The following is a 17,427-nucleotide window of genomic DNA, read 5'->3' on the forward strand; positions in this document are numbered from 1 at the left end:
TGATTAAAGGCGAAATAATATTCTCCATTTGACGGCATGAAGACGAAGCTTGTCAAGCGTTTGGTATTTTTGTATTGCAAAATGAGCTAAGCATTATTTTTAAACATTTCAAAGTATAATAAGCCCATCATCAGATAGAGCAAGCTAACCTTTCTAGTAATACCTCACTTCATTGTGACATAACATGGAATATTTTAGAAGTTATGATTGAAAAAAAAAAAAATCCCGCATTTTCTTATTATTTTCTGTTTTCAGCGACTTTTAATCACAAATGTTTCAACTCAACAAGAATGGAGTTAGTTCTTTTGCGATAAAAGTCTTTTGTCATATATATAGTAGATGAATATTTTTTCTCTATCTATTTCGATGTATCTATCTGTCTATTTATGTAATCTCTCCTCCAATCTCTCATGAGGTATCCCTTTTTATATATGTTCCTCTAATATTCTTTATCGGGCAACATTTTATAATTGGTTTATCCAAGTGCATTGTATTTGCTTGTGCTTAACTCTCTACCTTTCTTTCTCATTTATCTATTTCTCTTCCTGTCTGTTTTCTTGAAGTCTGGGTGGTGTTTCATCAATTTAGTCAGCGCTGACAAGTTGACAGTCTCTGACAATTTCAGCAAAATCCTTGGTTTTGATTGGCTGAGATGCTCTGGTCACTGACTGTTACCATGGTGATTGTCAGAGACTGACAACTTCTCAGCGCTGACAACTTTCATGAAACGGTACCCTGGAGTGTCTCCAGGTTAGTGCACCCTCAATGCTAGTCCGTAGATTCTGGACTGCTCATATCTCATAATATTCATTTTTGCCTCTCTCTGAAGCGACACAAACTGTGTCATGTGTCTAGCAGAATGATCGGGATGATGCGGAAGGGGGTCGTTTACTTTCCTTTTATGACTTGCTATAATGCACTCGCTTTCAAATAGCTACGGTGTCGAAAAGGGTCTCAAAGGAAACCCGAATCCAAAGAGCAACGTTTATTGAGTGAAAGCAGCAACATTAAAAGGAACACTTACAGTGAAAGTTTGAGGAAAATCGGACACCTGATGCAAGAGTTATTAAATTTTAAAGTTTTGGTGTTGTAGTGACTGGATAAGGAGACTTCTACACTTCATAACGTCATGTGCGGATAACAATGTAAAGAGAATATAAAGGGAATTCCACAAAATTCATTTTTCATGAGAATTACACATTCCATCAACTTGATACTGACATCCAGTGTTTAGGGTAGTAATTATTATTTCCCCTGCTTTCTGAAAGCGATAGTGAAGTGCTCTTTACTTATATACGCTAGAAAAGTGAAAGCATATTGAATTTTCTTTATTTTTCTTTATACTGTTGTCCACATATGATGTCATAAACTCAGGTAGTCTTTTTATTAAGTGGTTCCAACACCAAAAACTATTAAAATTCATAATTTTGCATTGATTGTCCTCAAACTTTCACTGATGTGCACTGCTAAGTTGCTGCTTTTACCCAATCCACATTTTTCTCTGTGGGTATTGGTTTCCTAAAGGGTTTACATGAAATGCGGTGCAAGTCCATGTTGACTTGTGTTGATTCATAGTATACCCACAACAATGTGCTAAACGAATACCTAAATACGTTTCATATATTTAATGATAACATTTCTATTATTCTTCTTTCGATTACAGGTATATTACGAGGTTTGTCATCGGGTTACAAAGAAGAACGTCAAGACAAGCAGTCACAAAGAATGCGAGGAGCCTATAGGAAAACAACGCCCTCATGCGGCGAGCCTGTGTTAACCACCAAGTCTTTTCACCCGATCTATCGCAGTAAAATAAGGGAGTTCATGGTTAGCTCATGTCTCATTTGACCCTTACACCACAGACTTTCAAATAACATGGAAAGGACCTGTGACAGAGCATTTTTTTGTTGAAGCTTGCCACCTTTGTAATCAATATCAATGAAATGCGTGTGCAGCTTTTGTTAAACATTATTGATGAATCACTTTCACCCGTGCGTTCTGAGGATTCTTTTCGTTTGAAAGTCAATGACAAATATACAAACATTCTCATCTGACCTTTATTTTGCACATGCGCAAATCGCAACCGTGAACTCCCTTATTCATGACACCACTGTTTTTACCTTGTGCATGTACAGTGGCGGATCCAGGCGGGGGAGCACAGGGAGCCCCCTCATGTTTTTTTTTTTTTTTTTTTTGGCTAAAACAAAAGAAATAAAAAGGAAAATGGAGGGGGGGGGGGCACATGCGCCCCTTTAATTTTGTAAAGCCCCCCCCCCCCTTTTTTTTTTTTACGATCAGCCCCTGCATGTAGGCGTACTCCATCTCTTCGGGCAGAGATCAGTGCCCAATACCGGAATTGGTCTGAAGCAGTAAATGTTTCATGTATCATACGTGTATGCCCTAGGACTACATGTCAAACATTTCCTACCTGTGTGATCTGATAAGGGTTGGCGTTCACACACACATGTGTGTATTCCATTGTATGTGTCACATGCTATAACAAACTTTGTGCCCTTCATGTGCATATATACACATGCATGTACTTTCAAGTGCTAAAGTCACCTTCACATGCTAAAACTTTGATGCATACACATAAAGTTGTATCCCACAAAATGTTGTACAGATTAATCAGACCTTATAATGCTTTGTGTACATGTTTGTTTACTTTTGTGTGTGTGTGAAAGTTCAAACATGAATGATCTTGCATAGAGTTCTTCGCTTGTGGTGTGTGGGATGGGAGTGGGGGTATGAAATGGATTGCTTTTAATTTGTAGCTTGGACACTTAAATGTTTATGTTGTTGTTTTGATGTTTTTTTGTGGCTTTCTTGTATATTATCATGTCATGTAACTGCTTTTTATCACAGGAATGGTATAATATTGGTCGAGGTGAGAATTCAGGGTTCAACTTTTGCGAGATACTTAGAAACCACTTGATGAAATGTTACAAGCATACAATTCTCAGAGGAATTAAATGTTAATCTGATGAAAATCAGTAGTGAAATGGCTGAGATATCCAAAACAAAGAAAGACAAAGTGACCCAAAGAAAAAGGTGGGTCCCAACTTTTTATTAAGACCACTGTGTTTTGGATATTTCAGTCATTTCAAAACCAATTTTCATCAAATAAACTTTGAATTCCTCTTAGAATTATAATACGCTCTTTCGTATTTCATAAGAGATTTCTCGTTATCTCAAAAAATCAATATCAAAATACAGTATGTTAAAAACCTCAAGCCCCATCTCAACTTAAACCATCCCTTTAAAGGTATTAGCCCACATTTGTAAACCTGCAGCAATTGGTCTCATAGTTAGCATGGAGTTTTGGTATGATTGCAGTAACACCTGTGCAAAATTTCGTTCCAATTAGTCCATTACTTTCATAAAAATAAATGAAAATGCACCGTAATCTGTATGCATGCGTAAACGCTCGCTAGCTCCGGTCCACGTACGTGTTACATGTACAATGTACGTAGCTATAGCCCGCGCTCGTAATTCGATTTTGGGTCGGGTTGACCCGGTTTGAAAATTGATTTTAAAACGATGATTTTTCTCTCTTTTATCGAATGGTATAGACAAAGAGCAACAGGTGAGGTATGTTACTGTTATAACTTGTACTTGAAGTCATATTGGACCTGTTTTATGCAGTTTTGATTTTCGTGGGTTTGCAAATGTGGGCTAGTACCTTTAAGATGCACAGAGTAGTGGAAGAACAGCCTGAGGCTACAGCAAGTGCCTGTGTGGAAATAAAATGAATGAATAAATGACATTTTAGACCTACACATAATCAAACATACAGTGTATATGTGCATATCAATTATTGTTTTTGTCACATGTTTGTGCATAATCATTACCACATTTCAAAATCTTCTCCATTCCAGTAACCAATGAAATTTCACAGATATCACTTTCCAGGTGGAAAAATCAGGATATGATAATTGATATTATGTGCATTATGATTATTTGAAGGCATGTATCTAATTCCATACATTTCATGAAACAGATGTACATGAAAAATAAAATTGTAATTAGGTACAAGCTCATGCTTTTGTAATATACGGTGCAATTATCACACATGGTATATCATGTAGTACACATCAATAGCAAGTACAAATTCACAATGGTATGCAAACACACAATACACCAACACAAAACAATAGAAACAAACCAACACAAAATACAACACATACAAACGCATTTTGGTGTAAGACGTCTTCTCTGATATTTTACTCTGACAACGTAATTCATTCCATAGGAACAATTGATAAAAAGGTACATTGTATATGAAGTATGGCAGGATATACAAAACAATACACAACAAGTCCTGTAGCAATAAGAACCAACACCACCATCAACAGATACAGCTGTACATGTTGATCTAGAGGAATGCTATACTTGTTAATAGCACTGCCATATTCTGGAGAATGAAAAGACGGATTTGTAATGGGAAAAACAGCACAATCTGCATTTTCATTTTCCCAGCCATAGGCTTGTGTAGTACATGTTACACTATAATTCTGGAAAACAGTATTTTTATGAAACCTGAAGTATATCATAAATATATATTTTTGTTTATTTACAAAATACTGCAAAAAAGAAAAAAAAAAAGAAAAAAGGTAACAGTTCGCATCTCAGGATATAGAGTATGATATATTCCATCCTAGAATCACTTCTCGCCTGCTTGGATTACTACAAAAAAAAAAAAAAAATATTCAGACAAGTGCTCCACAGTATCTTAGTCAATCAGGTATGTGACGGCATGCACCTGAATTGCAAAAGTATATCGATGTTCATGCACACAACTTTGAGTGTTTTTGTGCAATCATGTTCAGAGCATGTGACAGGCACAGCAAGCTTTTCTTTTCCTCAATTGAACATCCACATGTGGGAGGGAAACGTGTCCCCAAGGGGGATATGCTGTAAAAACTACTGGTACTTCATGCTCGCCTTAGAATATACTGTGTAGAAGATTGCATCTGTGCAGGTAGGCTTTACAAACCAATCATCTACAAAACATTATTTCATTCAGTAAATCAGTTGTTTCTTACAAAAAATAGGCCTATGTGTGGGCATTATTTACAAAGATACATAAAATTCATAACTGGGTAAGAACGAATCATATTGCTACACGAAAAGTCACTCTAACCCAAATTCCTCTTGCAATTGATCTGTAGACCCGTACATGTCATCCTCTCCTTTTTTCTTTTTTTTTTAACATTTTGTGAGTCACAAGGACTAGCATAGACAATTCTCATTTCTATATGGAAAACTAAAATAGTTATTTCAGTTTAATCACAAAATCAGAAGCTATTGATCTACACTGTGTACGCTTTACTTAAAATAGATTAATTTGAACTCTTCACTGTTCTTTTTACTGTTTAGATAAGAACTGGACCTGGATAAGCTTGGGTGTTTTGATGGTTTACAACATCATCCGGATCAATCTCTTGTGACTTTAGGAATGAGATTGTGTAAATCAAAAGGTACACCAGTACAAATGGAAAGTACTGTTGGCATCAAAAGAAAATGATAAAGGCAGCAAAGATCTATCTTGCACATTATAAAGTATCATGCAACACCTACATAGCTACCTGATTGGTTGATTGCTCATCACGTGACATGCATTTATAAGTACCTTTGCATGCTGTCGTCGCTGAGCCACGCAATTTTGTTCGAGCAAAAGTTGACAGCGCACGGCTGACGTCATCAATTTACGTTGACTTCTGTGTTAAACTCAAGATCAACTCGTAGATTTGGCACCATTGCATGCCTTTAATGTCATAATAATCATACCTTTGCCATGCACACTCAATCACTTACAAGCGCCCATTCATCCACTCATTTTATACTTGCCAACTCCAACCAATCGCTTTCGTGTGAGTAACTGTACTCTGCCACCCAGTCGCCTTTCAAGAAAAAACAAATGGTCCCCATTTCTGAGCTAAATTCAAGAATCAGTGTGGATCATATCTCTTGACATCTGAGGTGTTGTGTAAAGCAAATAGTGTATGGTCTTCACTTGTGAAATGGAACAAGATTTCACACTTGGTGAAAGATGAGGCGCACTTTTCAACGAGGCAAAGCCTTGTTGAATAGAGGGTCTTTATCTTTCAGCTCATGCAAAATCTTATTCCACTGCATTTCTGACCATTCGCTATTTTTATACCAGTAATGATAAATGGGAAGAACACGTGTGAGATGGCCATCCATCATTTTAAACACAACACTTCTAAAATCTTTATGTTCCCAATCATTTGAAAGTATACAAAGAAATACAAATACATCTTAATTATCATCTTAAAAAAATTATACATTGCAAACAGTGTTCATGGTTTTATATTAAAAGTACAAGATTAATCTCTATCATCTTGGACTTTATAGTACTTGAGAAAACAGGGCATAAGAGTTTGGTTAGTTTGGATATTGTTGTTTTCACTAGACTCGTACGGATTCCACAATAAGGCCCTCGGAAGAACGTTGCCCCTCTCAGCTTTCGTCCCGATAAAACTATCGCACAGCACTCTCCAGATGCCCAGCAAAGAAAAGCATGCTGGCATGACGCATCAGCTGGGTGTGACTTGTTACCACGGCGCCAGGGAAGGCATCCAAGAATAGCATGGTCCCCCTTTCACTGTGTCTCATCCATGTGCTCCGTCACTCTGGCCCCCTGAGATGTCTTGTGCACCTGGGGGATGATGCCCTCAAAGTTCGGCTTCGGGTCGTATGTGATGGCGGTCTGGCTCGCCAGCAGCTTGTCAATGATGGCGATGTCCTCACCGCGCTGTTTGATGTCTTCTTCCGGCGTCCACGACATGTCGTACTCGAGCTTGTAGCATCCACAGTATATGTGTGGACAGGTGCTTCCCCACTCCTGTGAGAACACAAAAATAGCACAAGGCTTTTAAATGTAGACACTGAACATTGAGATACTAAAGCTGATTTGTTTCAAGTATAAAGATACATTGTATCATATCTGCAGGGTGCCCCATGATCGCCACAAACACATAATACCCCATTTTTTTCCCCTGAGAAATAAAGCCAACATAAAATGTGATACCTCGCTCAATATTTGCCATACATACACAGCTGTACATGTACATGGTAGTGTCTCCCTTCCTTTTGAAAATTGCAATCCAAGACGAAATGTAATTCCTGGATTTGCTACTTGTGAACACAGACACTAGATGGAAATTAAAAATATAAAAGAAGAACTAGGAACTCTGGTCTGTGGTCAATGTGCTTCACCATGATTTCTGACTACCAACGGTTAATAAGATTAAGGCAGGGAGGTGAATTTTATCATAATTCATACATTTATTAATTGATCTGCTTTACGTGGCCCCTAAGGAAGTGATGAATATTTGTAAGCAAGCAACTAACATGGGAAAAAGCAATGAGGATTAAGTGCCTTGCCTGGTGGAACAGCTGCTACAGAGAGGGGGCTTGAACCAGGGACCTCATGACTGAGAGTTGGTAGTCTCTATCCACTGAGCCATGGCAGATCTCTCTCATTATTATTATTATTGTCATAATAATAATAATAATAATAATAAACAGTGCTTATATAATGCATAACACATACTGTATAATGTGCCTATGTGCTCGCTATCACTGTCGTCACTTATCAAGTTATTATTGATGCTGCTAACTTCAGCACTACATGTATCATCATTATCAATTTCACCAGTTTTGCGCAACCGAGGCAATCACTCTCTACAAATTCTGGATTGTTGAAAAAAAAAAAAAAAAAAGGTATCTAAATTGCTCCAGAAACTTATAATGCATGTATTCACTACCTTGTTCTTTGTAGACTGTCAAAGTTTTGCTACAAGAATGCAACAAGATATAAGGAGCATTATTGAGTGCCATACTAACCTCGGGGGACAGGATGGAGAAATACTTCTGCCCTGAATCTCTTTCGTACAGGAAGTACTTGTGACCGGGGCGTTTCTTGATGTTGCAGGCAGCGTGGTGGAGATCAGCATCACGTTTAGCTTCCTCCAACACCTTCTTGGCTTGCTCTTGGAGATGGCGAATTTGATCAGCTATCGTCATCAGCCTGTTTCCCGCGTTGGCTCGCACAAATTCATCCGCCTGTGAGGAAGTGAAAACATTCAGTATTGGTCTCTTTGCTCCTTTGCTTAATAAAATAATAGTTACCTTACTGTAATGACAAAATAAGAAGAAGCAATCTTTGAGTTTACCATGGGTACAATGTAGAACCGCTGAGCCTTCAAAAACATTATTTTGGGAGTGGGATAATTGCACTTCATGGCAAGTAACATATGCAAGTATGCTTGCCTCTTTTATTTTTATGAATCGCAACATGTTTTCCTTCAATCTACAAAATAAACTACTCTGAATTCTTGGTTAGGAGTGTGATATATGCAACCAATATTGCCATGCGGCACATTTGTGTCTTCTCATCATAAGTAATGTTCCTGTCCTAAAAATAATTGGATAACAACATAACTTTTGATATGAACTTGTAGCACCCTTACTGGTTCCTTTAAAAATGGTCCTTAAAGGACAAGTTCACCTTCATAAACATAAGGATTGAGAGAATGCAGCAATATTAGTAGAACACATCAGTGAAAGTTTGAGGAAAATTGGACAATCGATGCAAAAGTTATGAATTTTTAAAATTTTTGTTTTGGAACCGCTGGATGAGGAGACTACTAAGGCTCATGATGTCATATGAGTACAACAGTATAAAGAAAATGTAAAGAAAATTCAACATATTTTCACTTCTTTCGCATAATACAAGAGCACTTGACTTGCCTCTTTCTAAAGGCGATGGGAATAATATTACCCATAACATATGTCAGCAACGAGTCAAGGGAATGTGTACTTTTTTCAAAAGATGAAATTTTGTGAAATTCTCTTTATATTTTCCTTATATTGTTGTACGCATGTGACATCATACACTGCAGTAGTCTTCTCATCCTGCGGTGACTGCACAAAAGCTTCAAAAATGCATAACTTTTGAACGGATTGTCCAATTTTCCTCAAACTTTCAATGATGTGTTCTACTAATATTGCTACATTCTCTCAATCCTTATGTTAATGAAGGTGAACTTGTCATTTAACTTTGCACAATCCATTCTACTTTAATAGAAACGAGATAACTGCATCAAATTGAGAGTGTGTAGGCTATTTCACCCCTTCTTACCATTCTTTTGAGTATAACTCTTCTCATCATGTAGAAACAAATACAAGTGGATTTTTTCTTCAAATAAAAAAAATCAACATGTATTTCTAATTAAAAAAAAATAACGATAATCAAATTGGTTGGTCTCAATCAGTGTGAAATCAGTCACCTGTGTGATTTTAATAGCGTAGTGTGGTATATTTTGAGGAATCGATTTTCTGTGAAACAGAGCTAAAATCACTTTATGGTGAAAACACTCATTCAGACTGTAACTCATTTTAACGATAAAATAACATGACATTCTAGCACAAGAAACATACTGTAGAGCAGGGCATGACTGGATGATGTTCCCCTATTGCATCATAATTGGGCTGACCTTTTGAACTTGTCGAGCCAGCTCCACGAGGTCAGTTGGATCCTCTGGTGTGTTTGTTCGTTCGGAATGGACCAGAACTACTCCACTTGGTCGTGCGTTGCTCTCAACGAGTGAAACTGAGAGAGATGGGTTTCAATTAAAAACAAAACGAAATAAACTATTATGACAACTTTATGTTAAGAAATGTAAGAACTGCAGTAATTATGAATAAAAGATTATGATAACTTAAGGGTCAGAAATGCAAGAATTGCAGTAATTACATGTGTAAAAATGTACAGTTCATTTATTTGCAATCTGTATGTACTGTTATTAAACACTTTGCATTCAGGCTGGTCGCAGTTGGTCATGGTACATGTACTACATGGCTCTACATGTCAAACAGCCGAACCAGCTGCAGATGCTGTGCACAGCGACTTCTGGGTTTGATGTCAGAGTAGACAAAGAAAAAAAAAATCTATCCGTTCTCCAGAGTTCTTTTTTTTTAATTACTTTTTTTTTTCACATTTACGGCTCTCCTCTGTTGTATAGACTATTGAGTATAGGTTTATACAAGGAGGGGATTTTGCGAAGGCAGACATGGTCTCTGGGGAACATAATCACCGACGACAAGAAAGATACAAACCAATCTTTGGTTTCAGTCAAATGTCAGTATTAGTATCAACTAGAATCTTCGTAGCCCGACCAGATGCGGAGCACGGCACAGCGTTTACTATTAAAACCGCACCAGCGGCCCCAACACGTTTATACTAGTTACAGCGCCCCGCGCCGGAGTTACAATGTAGGTGTCTCCGTGCGCGACAATGGGGTAGGCCTACTTTACAGGCCAGGCAGCGCCATCGCCAGCGGCCTAGCGGTGCGACGACTCGACAGTGCAGTGCAGTGTCAGAGCAGAGCTGTGTAACACGATAACAGTACCTAGACTTCTAGTTTATTAGTAGGAAGTATCATGTTAATACTGGCCTGATGTTTAAACGAAGTCTCACGGCCTTATTTTTTACGACTTCTACACAACATGCTTTGAAATTAAAACACAATCGTCCATAGACCCTACACGTTTTCTATAGATCGTCGCGTCTGTGCACCATGCAGTTTGCGTCCACTGAAACCCAACGACATGGAGAGTGGGTGGGACTGTACTGTGTAGCGTAGCGAGTGGCACGCCTATTTATGCATTACACTTTTGAGTCGAAACACAATAGACAGAATAACTTACCAGTTGTAACTTTGCTCATGATGATTGATTTATGTCTGGCAATGACAACGGTAAATTCAGATAAATTGTCTGCGGGTGAGTATTGTGTAGAGAACGTTAGCTGAAGCCGGTATCACGACTGTTAGTGCGAACACCGCGAATGATGTGACAGAAGAGACTCTCTTCGTTGCCGCACGAAAATATAAAGCGTAACTGTACACATTGCGTAAGATGCGAATTAGTCTTTAAGAACGGACTTCTTTACAATTTATAAACATTATGACATGAGATTGCGAATAAACTGTTGAAGTTGTTCCAGCTATTGCTAACTCTTTTGCTTGAAAATGATTAAATAAGCCCTTAATTATATCTTTTGCTGTAAATAATGGGTGCCTGAATACGATATTATAGAGCTTACCATTACCGACGCATAACGCTACATCAAGTATTCATCAGTGAACCCTATAATAGACTAACTGCATTGCCTAATGTTTGACAGGATCCCTGCATCACACGTGCCTGATCGCGTGAAATGGGAATATGCATTGTACAGCACGGAATTGAGAACTGATTACTAGTATCATTCCGATAATACCATGGACAAATATGAAGTTGCAAAACCAGGATTAACTAGACCAGACAATCATTTAGCGTAGTCTTTAGATGACTACTTTACATCATTTTGGGACCAAATCTTCTTCTATCGCTGGGGACTAATTTGACACTTATGAAACTATTTCCCAGAGTGGTCCTGGCAAGTTGATTTAGAAATTTAGAATCATCATCCGACAAACGCTCCTATGATTATCTTGTATACAGAAAGGTAAAAAAAAAAAAAAAAACCCAAACAAACAAAACAAAACGAACGAAAAACATGCGTTGATCGATAGTTTAGAACCATTTCCCAACAAATCATATTAGCTATAACAAGACGACAATAATCTGTAGTGCTATAGACCAACTGGTTCATCCTTTTCATCTGACGTCGAAAGAGTGATAGGTAAGGCGAGTGCAGATAATGGGAGACTTGTGGAGGAATTTTTAAAAGACCGTTTCGGTAAATGTATTCAAATTCTAGGAATGCTTTGTTCACGAAATTTGCCCTTGACAACCACAACTGAGCACACATGATGGATCAATCGGGGCTTAAATTGCCCTATATACTTATCTACGCACGAATTCCAGCATCATTTATTTTCTAGGATCTGTATGGTGTTAGTAGGTGAATGAAATGCTTCGATCGTAAGATGGATTGAGATATTATGAAAAGAAACATCCATGATAGATTGTAATACATCAGCAGCAGATATGAATTCATTAGTATATGTGGTTATGGCCGATCACTGCATCTTTAAAACAAACGACACACTTAAAATCCGTATTGAACTGTCCATTCATTCAGATCCTTTTTTTTTTTTAAATGAAATCTCTACCAAATCTGGTCCTCCCCCTGATGAGGCTCAATAAAAGCTGTGATTTGAACATGGCGCGAATTATCACTTCAGATACGTCACAGCTGTTAATACGTAATAATCATAATGTTGTCGATCAAACTCACGAACGTAAATCTTACTTGCGAACACATTATGGAGAAACAGCTAGTGTTAAAAACATATGAAATGGAAGAAAACACTTTTACATAATAATTATACATATACGCAATCCAATAATGACGTATTTGCCATTGAAACACAATGAATGCTTCACATCAACCCTGAATTAAAGCTAAAAGGGTTGGAATTTGAAGCCGGCGCGAGGAAGTTGGGATTGCAAGTGGCCGTCCGAGTTGAACATTCCTGTCTTTCATTTATATTTGCTTTAAAGATACTCACCTTTGAATGTAGAGTGCCTTGCAAACCAGTTTATAGCGGCCATCCAAGGGAGATGAGAAAAAGTGACCGTTCTATAGACAGGTGGCCGCTATACACAGGGTCCTCAATTTCATGCTTCTTTTCAAGGGGAATTGTTTTTAGCAGCCGTATACACAAGAGATGACCGCTATATAGACAAGTGGCCGCGAAGTCAGGTTTAACTGATATATTGCGGACCGAATAAAGCCATTCAATACATGTATGGCCTCATCAACTCTAGCAAGTTGTCATCAAACAACGATTCCTTTAGCATTCATCAGTCTCTATTTATGTCTGATTCAGTATCTTTGTTTGGTGATTATAAGTGATAGGTCTGTGTATAATGCGCTCAATGAGTCCGATTACGAAATACATTGCATAATTCACAACAGGTGTGTGTGTGTGTGTGTTTGTGACTGTGTGTGTGTGTGTGTGTGTGTGTGTGTTTGCATTATGTTATTGTACTTGTAAAGGTTAGCAGCCGACACACAACGTACTGATAATGGTCCTGTTTACCTTTGGGAACAGTGATTTAAAAATTTTCCAAGATATGACCTAATGCATATGACTTGTGTAGGTCTGTTGTACTAAAAAAAAAAAAAAAAAAAAAAAAAAAAAAAAAAAAAAAAAAAAAAAAAAAAAACAACAACAAAAACAACATCCTATCATATAAGATTTTCGCGATAAAACGTAAAATATAAGGAAATATCTGTATTTTCTCAATAAACCGTAACTGTAGACGGTTTAGTCTGGAAACATTTTTTTTAATAACTATTGCTCGTATTTTGTATATTTAACGATATACTTAACATCAATTGTACCGATTAAAATGTTGATTATTTCTGTCCTTAACTCACATTTTAGAACTATTTCAAAGCACTAATGCTGGGGATTTGTTTCATCTGCAAATGGTTAATTATGCCTGTAATGTAAATTACGACGATGCAGGCAGGCTTTTCTCCCATCCAGAGGATATATCAACATCCACTTGCGAACTTCCAGCGTGGTTATAGGGTGATCTTACGTGGTGCAAGGAAATAACATTTTCTTTCGCAGAGACCAAAAGAACAACATATAACACAGTAGACAACAAACAAACACAAAGAAAATATGAGGCTATGAAATCATCCACTCTGTTATATTAAAATATATCGAATAGATTTTGATAAGCATTGCATGGTTTTTGTTTTGCAACGTTCTGTCACATAGTCGAAACCTAAACATGGGGTGACAGCTCAATTTGGCTACATAGTGGAGGACAATGAAATGACATACATACACACACACACACACACACACACACACACACACACACATACACATACACATACACATACACACAATTAAACAAAGAAATACGAGAAAAATGAGACTGATGGAATGTTTATAAATTATCACTCTGATTTGTTTGACAGCCATCGTCGGAACAGCTACAACACATCCGTATTTTGCTAGCTTTTTGTCAAATCATGTGATTATCAGTAGATCTGTCCACCCTCCCCCCCCCCCCCTCCACACACACACATCCCGCGTACACAGGTTTGTACAGTGTATAGATGTCTTCTTTTTTTTTTCAATTGGAGGTGGGGTGGATTGGAGGACTTTCCAACTAATGACGACATATAGAGAGCGAAAAAAACAAAACCACGAGATTATGATGGAATGAAATTGACACACGTGTGCACGCATGTCAAGCATGAATGCCCAAGAGATCTCACTGAATCAGAATTCTCACTAATTCCACACACCCGTCATCATTTTTCTCTCTCTCTCCCGCTAGGCCCTCACCTCCCCCCCCCCCAACTCTCTAACTCTCTCTCTCTCTCTCTCTCATGAAAACATTACGTCATTTCAACACATTTCATTCATGAATGGAGGCGTCAAATTAATCTACGTACTCGCTCTCGTGACAGTAGATGACGGATGAAGCGATACTGCAAGGAAAAGATTTCCCCGCGGTATACTACAGAACATGAGTCATTATGTTGTTAATACATGTACTGTACCACATCATGCAGTCATTCCACACATGCATAATTCGTCATCAAGACTTAAAGGGGTGGTATAAGGTGGAGATGGGGATTGAGTTTTTAACTTTTGCGAGATACAAACCACTTTAAGAAAGTTTACAGAGCATACCATTCAAAGAAGAATTCAAAGTTTATTGGATGAAAATCGGTTTTGATATGGCTGAGATATCCCAACCAAAAAAAAAACAAAACAAAACAAAACAAAACAAAAAAACTAAATAACAACAAAGTAAAACAAAGCAAGCATAATTAAAAGGTGGGTCCCACCTTTCATTATCGTTTTTGTTAGGATATCTCAGCCATTTTAAGACCAATTTTCATCAAAAAAACTTTGAATTCCTCTTGGAATTATAAGCTCTTTCGTATTTCCTACGAGGTTTCTCATTACCTCGCAAAGAAAGTCAGAAACCTGAAGCCGGGTCTCAAATAAAACTATACCATCCCTTTAATAAGGTTTAATAGGTATTAATAGGTTTAATAGGTATTGAAGTTTGGAAGGATGACACTGGTGTCCACTCAGAAGACAGAAAGGATTTCTTGCTGAATATCTTAGCATCTTTATTCATAGATATTTACATAATTTCTATTATGCTACATAAATGAACAAAAATGTTCATTTTTCATTGCATTTAAGGCTCAGTTCCTCAATATAACATTTCTTTTATGCGCAGTGCACTCCTGCAGTGGCAGATCCAGAGGTGGGCACACCTGGCACGCGCCCCCTCTTTATTTTTTGTTAAAACAAAAGAAAAAAGAAAAAGAAAAAAAAAATGGGGGCATTTTGCAAAGGCATCTCCCCTTTACAGAATTTCTGGATCCACCCTTGCTTCTGTTTAATGAATACGGTTATAACAAAATTTCTGAAACAATGAAGTAAAATTCAGGGCCCAGAACTATCAGACAGGTATCTATATACAGTCATTTGTTCGGATATAATGAAATTTCGATATAACAAATAAACTACTTGTCCCTAGGACTTTGCTACATACATCTAGTTGCCTGTACCTGCAAGTTATGCACATCAAATTTTTGTACCCCTGTCGTTCCAAAATCAATTAAAACACTCAGGGAGAAAGAGCCTTTGCATGGTGGGTCTTCCTCAAGGGACAGCCTTTCTGAAGACGAGAAAAGGTAAATCACCTGATTTTTTTTGAAGAATCGACTTCAATAAAACTTCCTGTTCACATACATTGTATTAACTTTTTTTGTGTGCTTTTGTACAAGGGGCATTGGACAGTGTGTACATCAAATTTGGCTGCAATATGGACTGAGTCTGGCCATGAAGACTAGCATTGATCTTGTAGCTGATGTGTATGAACATTGATGAAGGTATCAAGTACTGAGCTGTGAGTTACTCTCCCCTTTTCTGGAGGAGAAAAACACATATGAACAACAATGTACACACTATAAACTTTGGTGGCCTGATTGGACCACAAAAACTTCAGTGGCCCAGGAAACAAAAAATTCAGTGGCCCCAGGCCACTGCTATAAATCTTGTGTCTTATACAGTACGGTTAAATCCTTGTGTCATCTGTATTCCTTGAGTTGTTCTTTGTCTACCGCACCTTGAGCATTCTGCAGAATTTATTTGGTGCACTGCAAGTCATTTAAATGATCAATATTGCATTATTATTGCTCAGAACCTGAATATTACAAACACCGATTTCTTTGCTTACTTGTCACATATCTGCTAAGGCACTAAGCAATCGGCTACAGTTCATATATTTCAACTGTATACATATGAGCAAGCGGCATGAACATGTTATTTGTTACTACTGCTTACAATGAGGGAAAGAGAGAAAGAGAGAGAGAAAAAAAGAAAAATCTTATCGGCAAGACAAATTAAGGTTACTTGTATACTATGCAAATAAAATACAATGTTTTAATCAAGTGATTTTCCCATTCAGTGGAACAGAGATAGAAAAAAACTTGAATTCAGGCTAGTACTGTCAAAATTTTCCTAGTGCTAAGTCAATAAAGTTCACTTAATCAGGGTTTACAGAGTACAACATAATCAACCATCACTTTAATTTGCATAATTATACTGATGTATATAATATGTGTATCTATGTGTGTGTGGGTTTTCTACTACAACATTCTGTTTCAGACAACTGAATACATGTGGAATGGTTCTTCAACTTATATTCACTGAAAATCATCAAATAGCATGTCAAACAAGATTTAAGTAAAATGGCAAGCATGAACCAATGTGAATACTCAAATGAGCAATAAAATATCGAGTTATCCGTATGCATAAAATTACTAGTATTTACACATATACAAGACACTTATTTCAAAACTAAATTACCATGAATTTTTACTTCACACTAAATTCCACGATTCTGTACTACGACTGTCAGGCCCATACCCCCCCCCCCCCCCCATTGCCAAAAAAACTAAAAGATATACAGAGAGAAATGAGTTGCGGATCCCCCATTTGAAAAACAAAAAACAAAAACAAAAAACAAAAAACATAATCAAAAGGGGCTTTTGGGTAGTGGCACCAGACAACTTTTTTTTTTCTTCTTTCTTTTGCTCGTCAGCCGATGAATCCCAGAAGTGGCACGAAAAATGAAAAAAATTGCACGGGTGAGCATTTTTTTTTTTTGCTTGCTTGTTAGCTGATTAAACTCGAAAGTGGTTCACTTTTTCCAATTCTAACCCCCCCCCCCCCCCCATAACAATCCTAGTTACGGGCCTGACTGTTCACAAAAACAACAGTTCAATTTGAAATGAATGTGGATAGAGGAAGTCTGGGGGCCCTCTAGTGGTAGAAAGTCAGTGTTTTAGGAATGCAAAACAATAAGTTTAAGGGAATCCAAACCCAAAGA

General features: G+C 37.5%; 1 protein-coding gene across 1 annotated transcript; it reads right to left on the reverse strand.

Moving 5' to 3' along the window:
* Positions 1-4,200: 4,200 nt before the first annotated feature.
* Positions 4,201-10,876, reverse strand: LOC140238832 (uncharacterized protein C1orf50 homolog). The gene is made up of 4 exons (XM_072318730.1): positions 10,738-10,876; positions 9,525-9,640; positions 7,873-8,091; positions 4,201-6,868 (listed from the first exon to the last, which is right to left on the reverse strand). Exons 1-4 carry the CDS (start codon positions 10,754-10,756, stop codon positions 6,626-6,628), a joined length of 597 nt encoding a protein of 198 aa, XP_072174831.1. The 5' UTR covers positions 10,757-10,876; the 3' UTR covers positions 4,201-6,625.
* Between the last annotated feature and the right edge of the window lie 6,551 nt (positions 10,877-17,427).

The sequence above is a fragment of the Diadema setosum genome, chromosome 15 (assembly GCF_964275005.1).
Source record: "Diadema setosum chromosome 15, eeDiaSeto1, whole genome shotgun sequence".
Taxonomy (NCBI): Eukaryota; Metazoa; Echinodermata; class Echinoidea; order Diadematoida; family Diadematidae; genus Diadema; species Diadema setosum.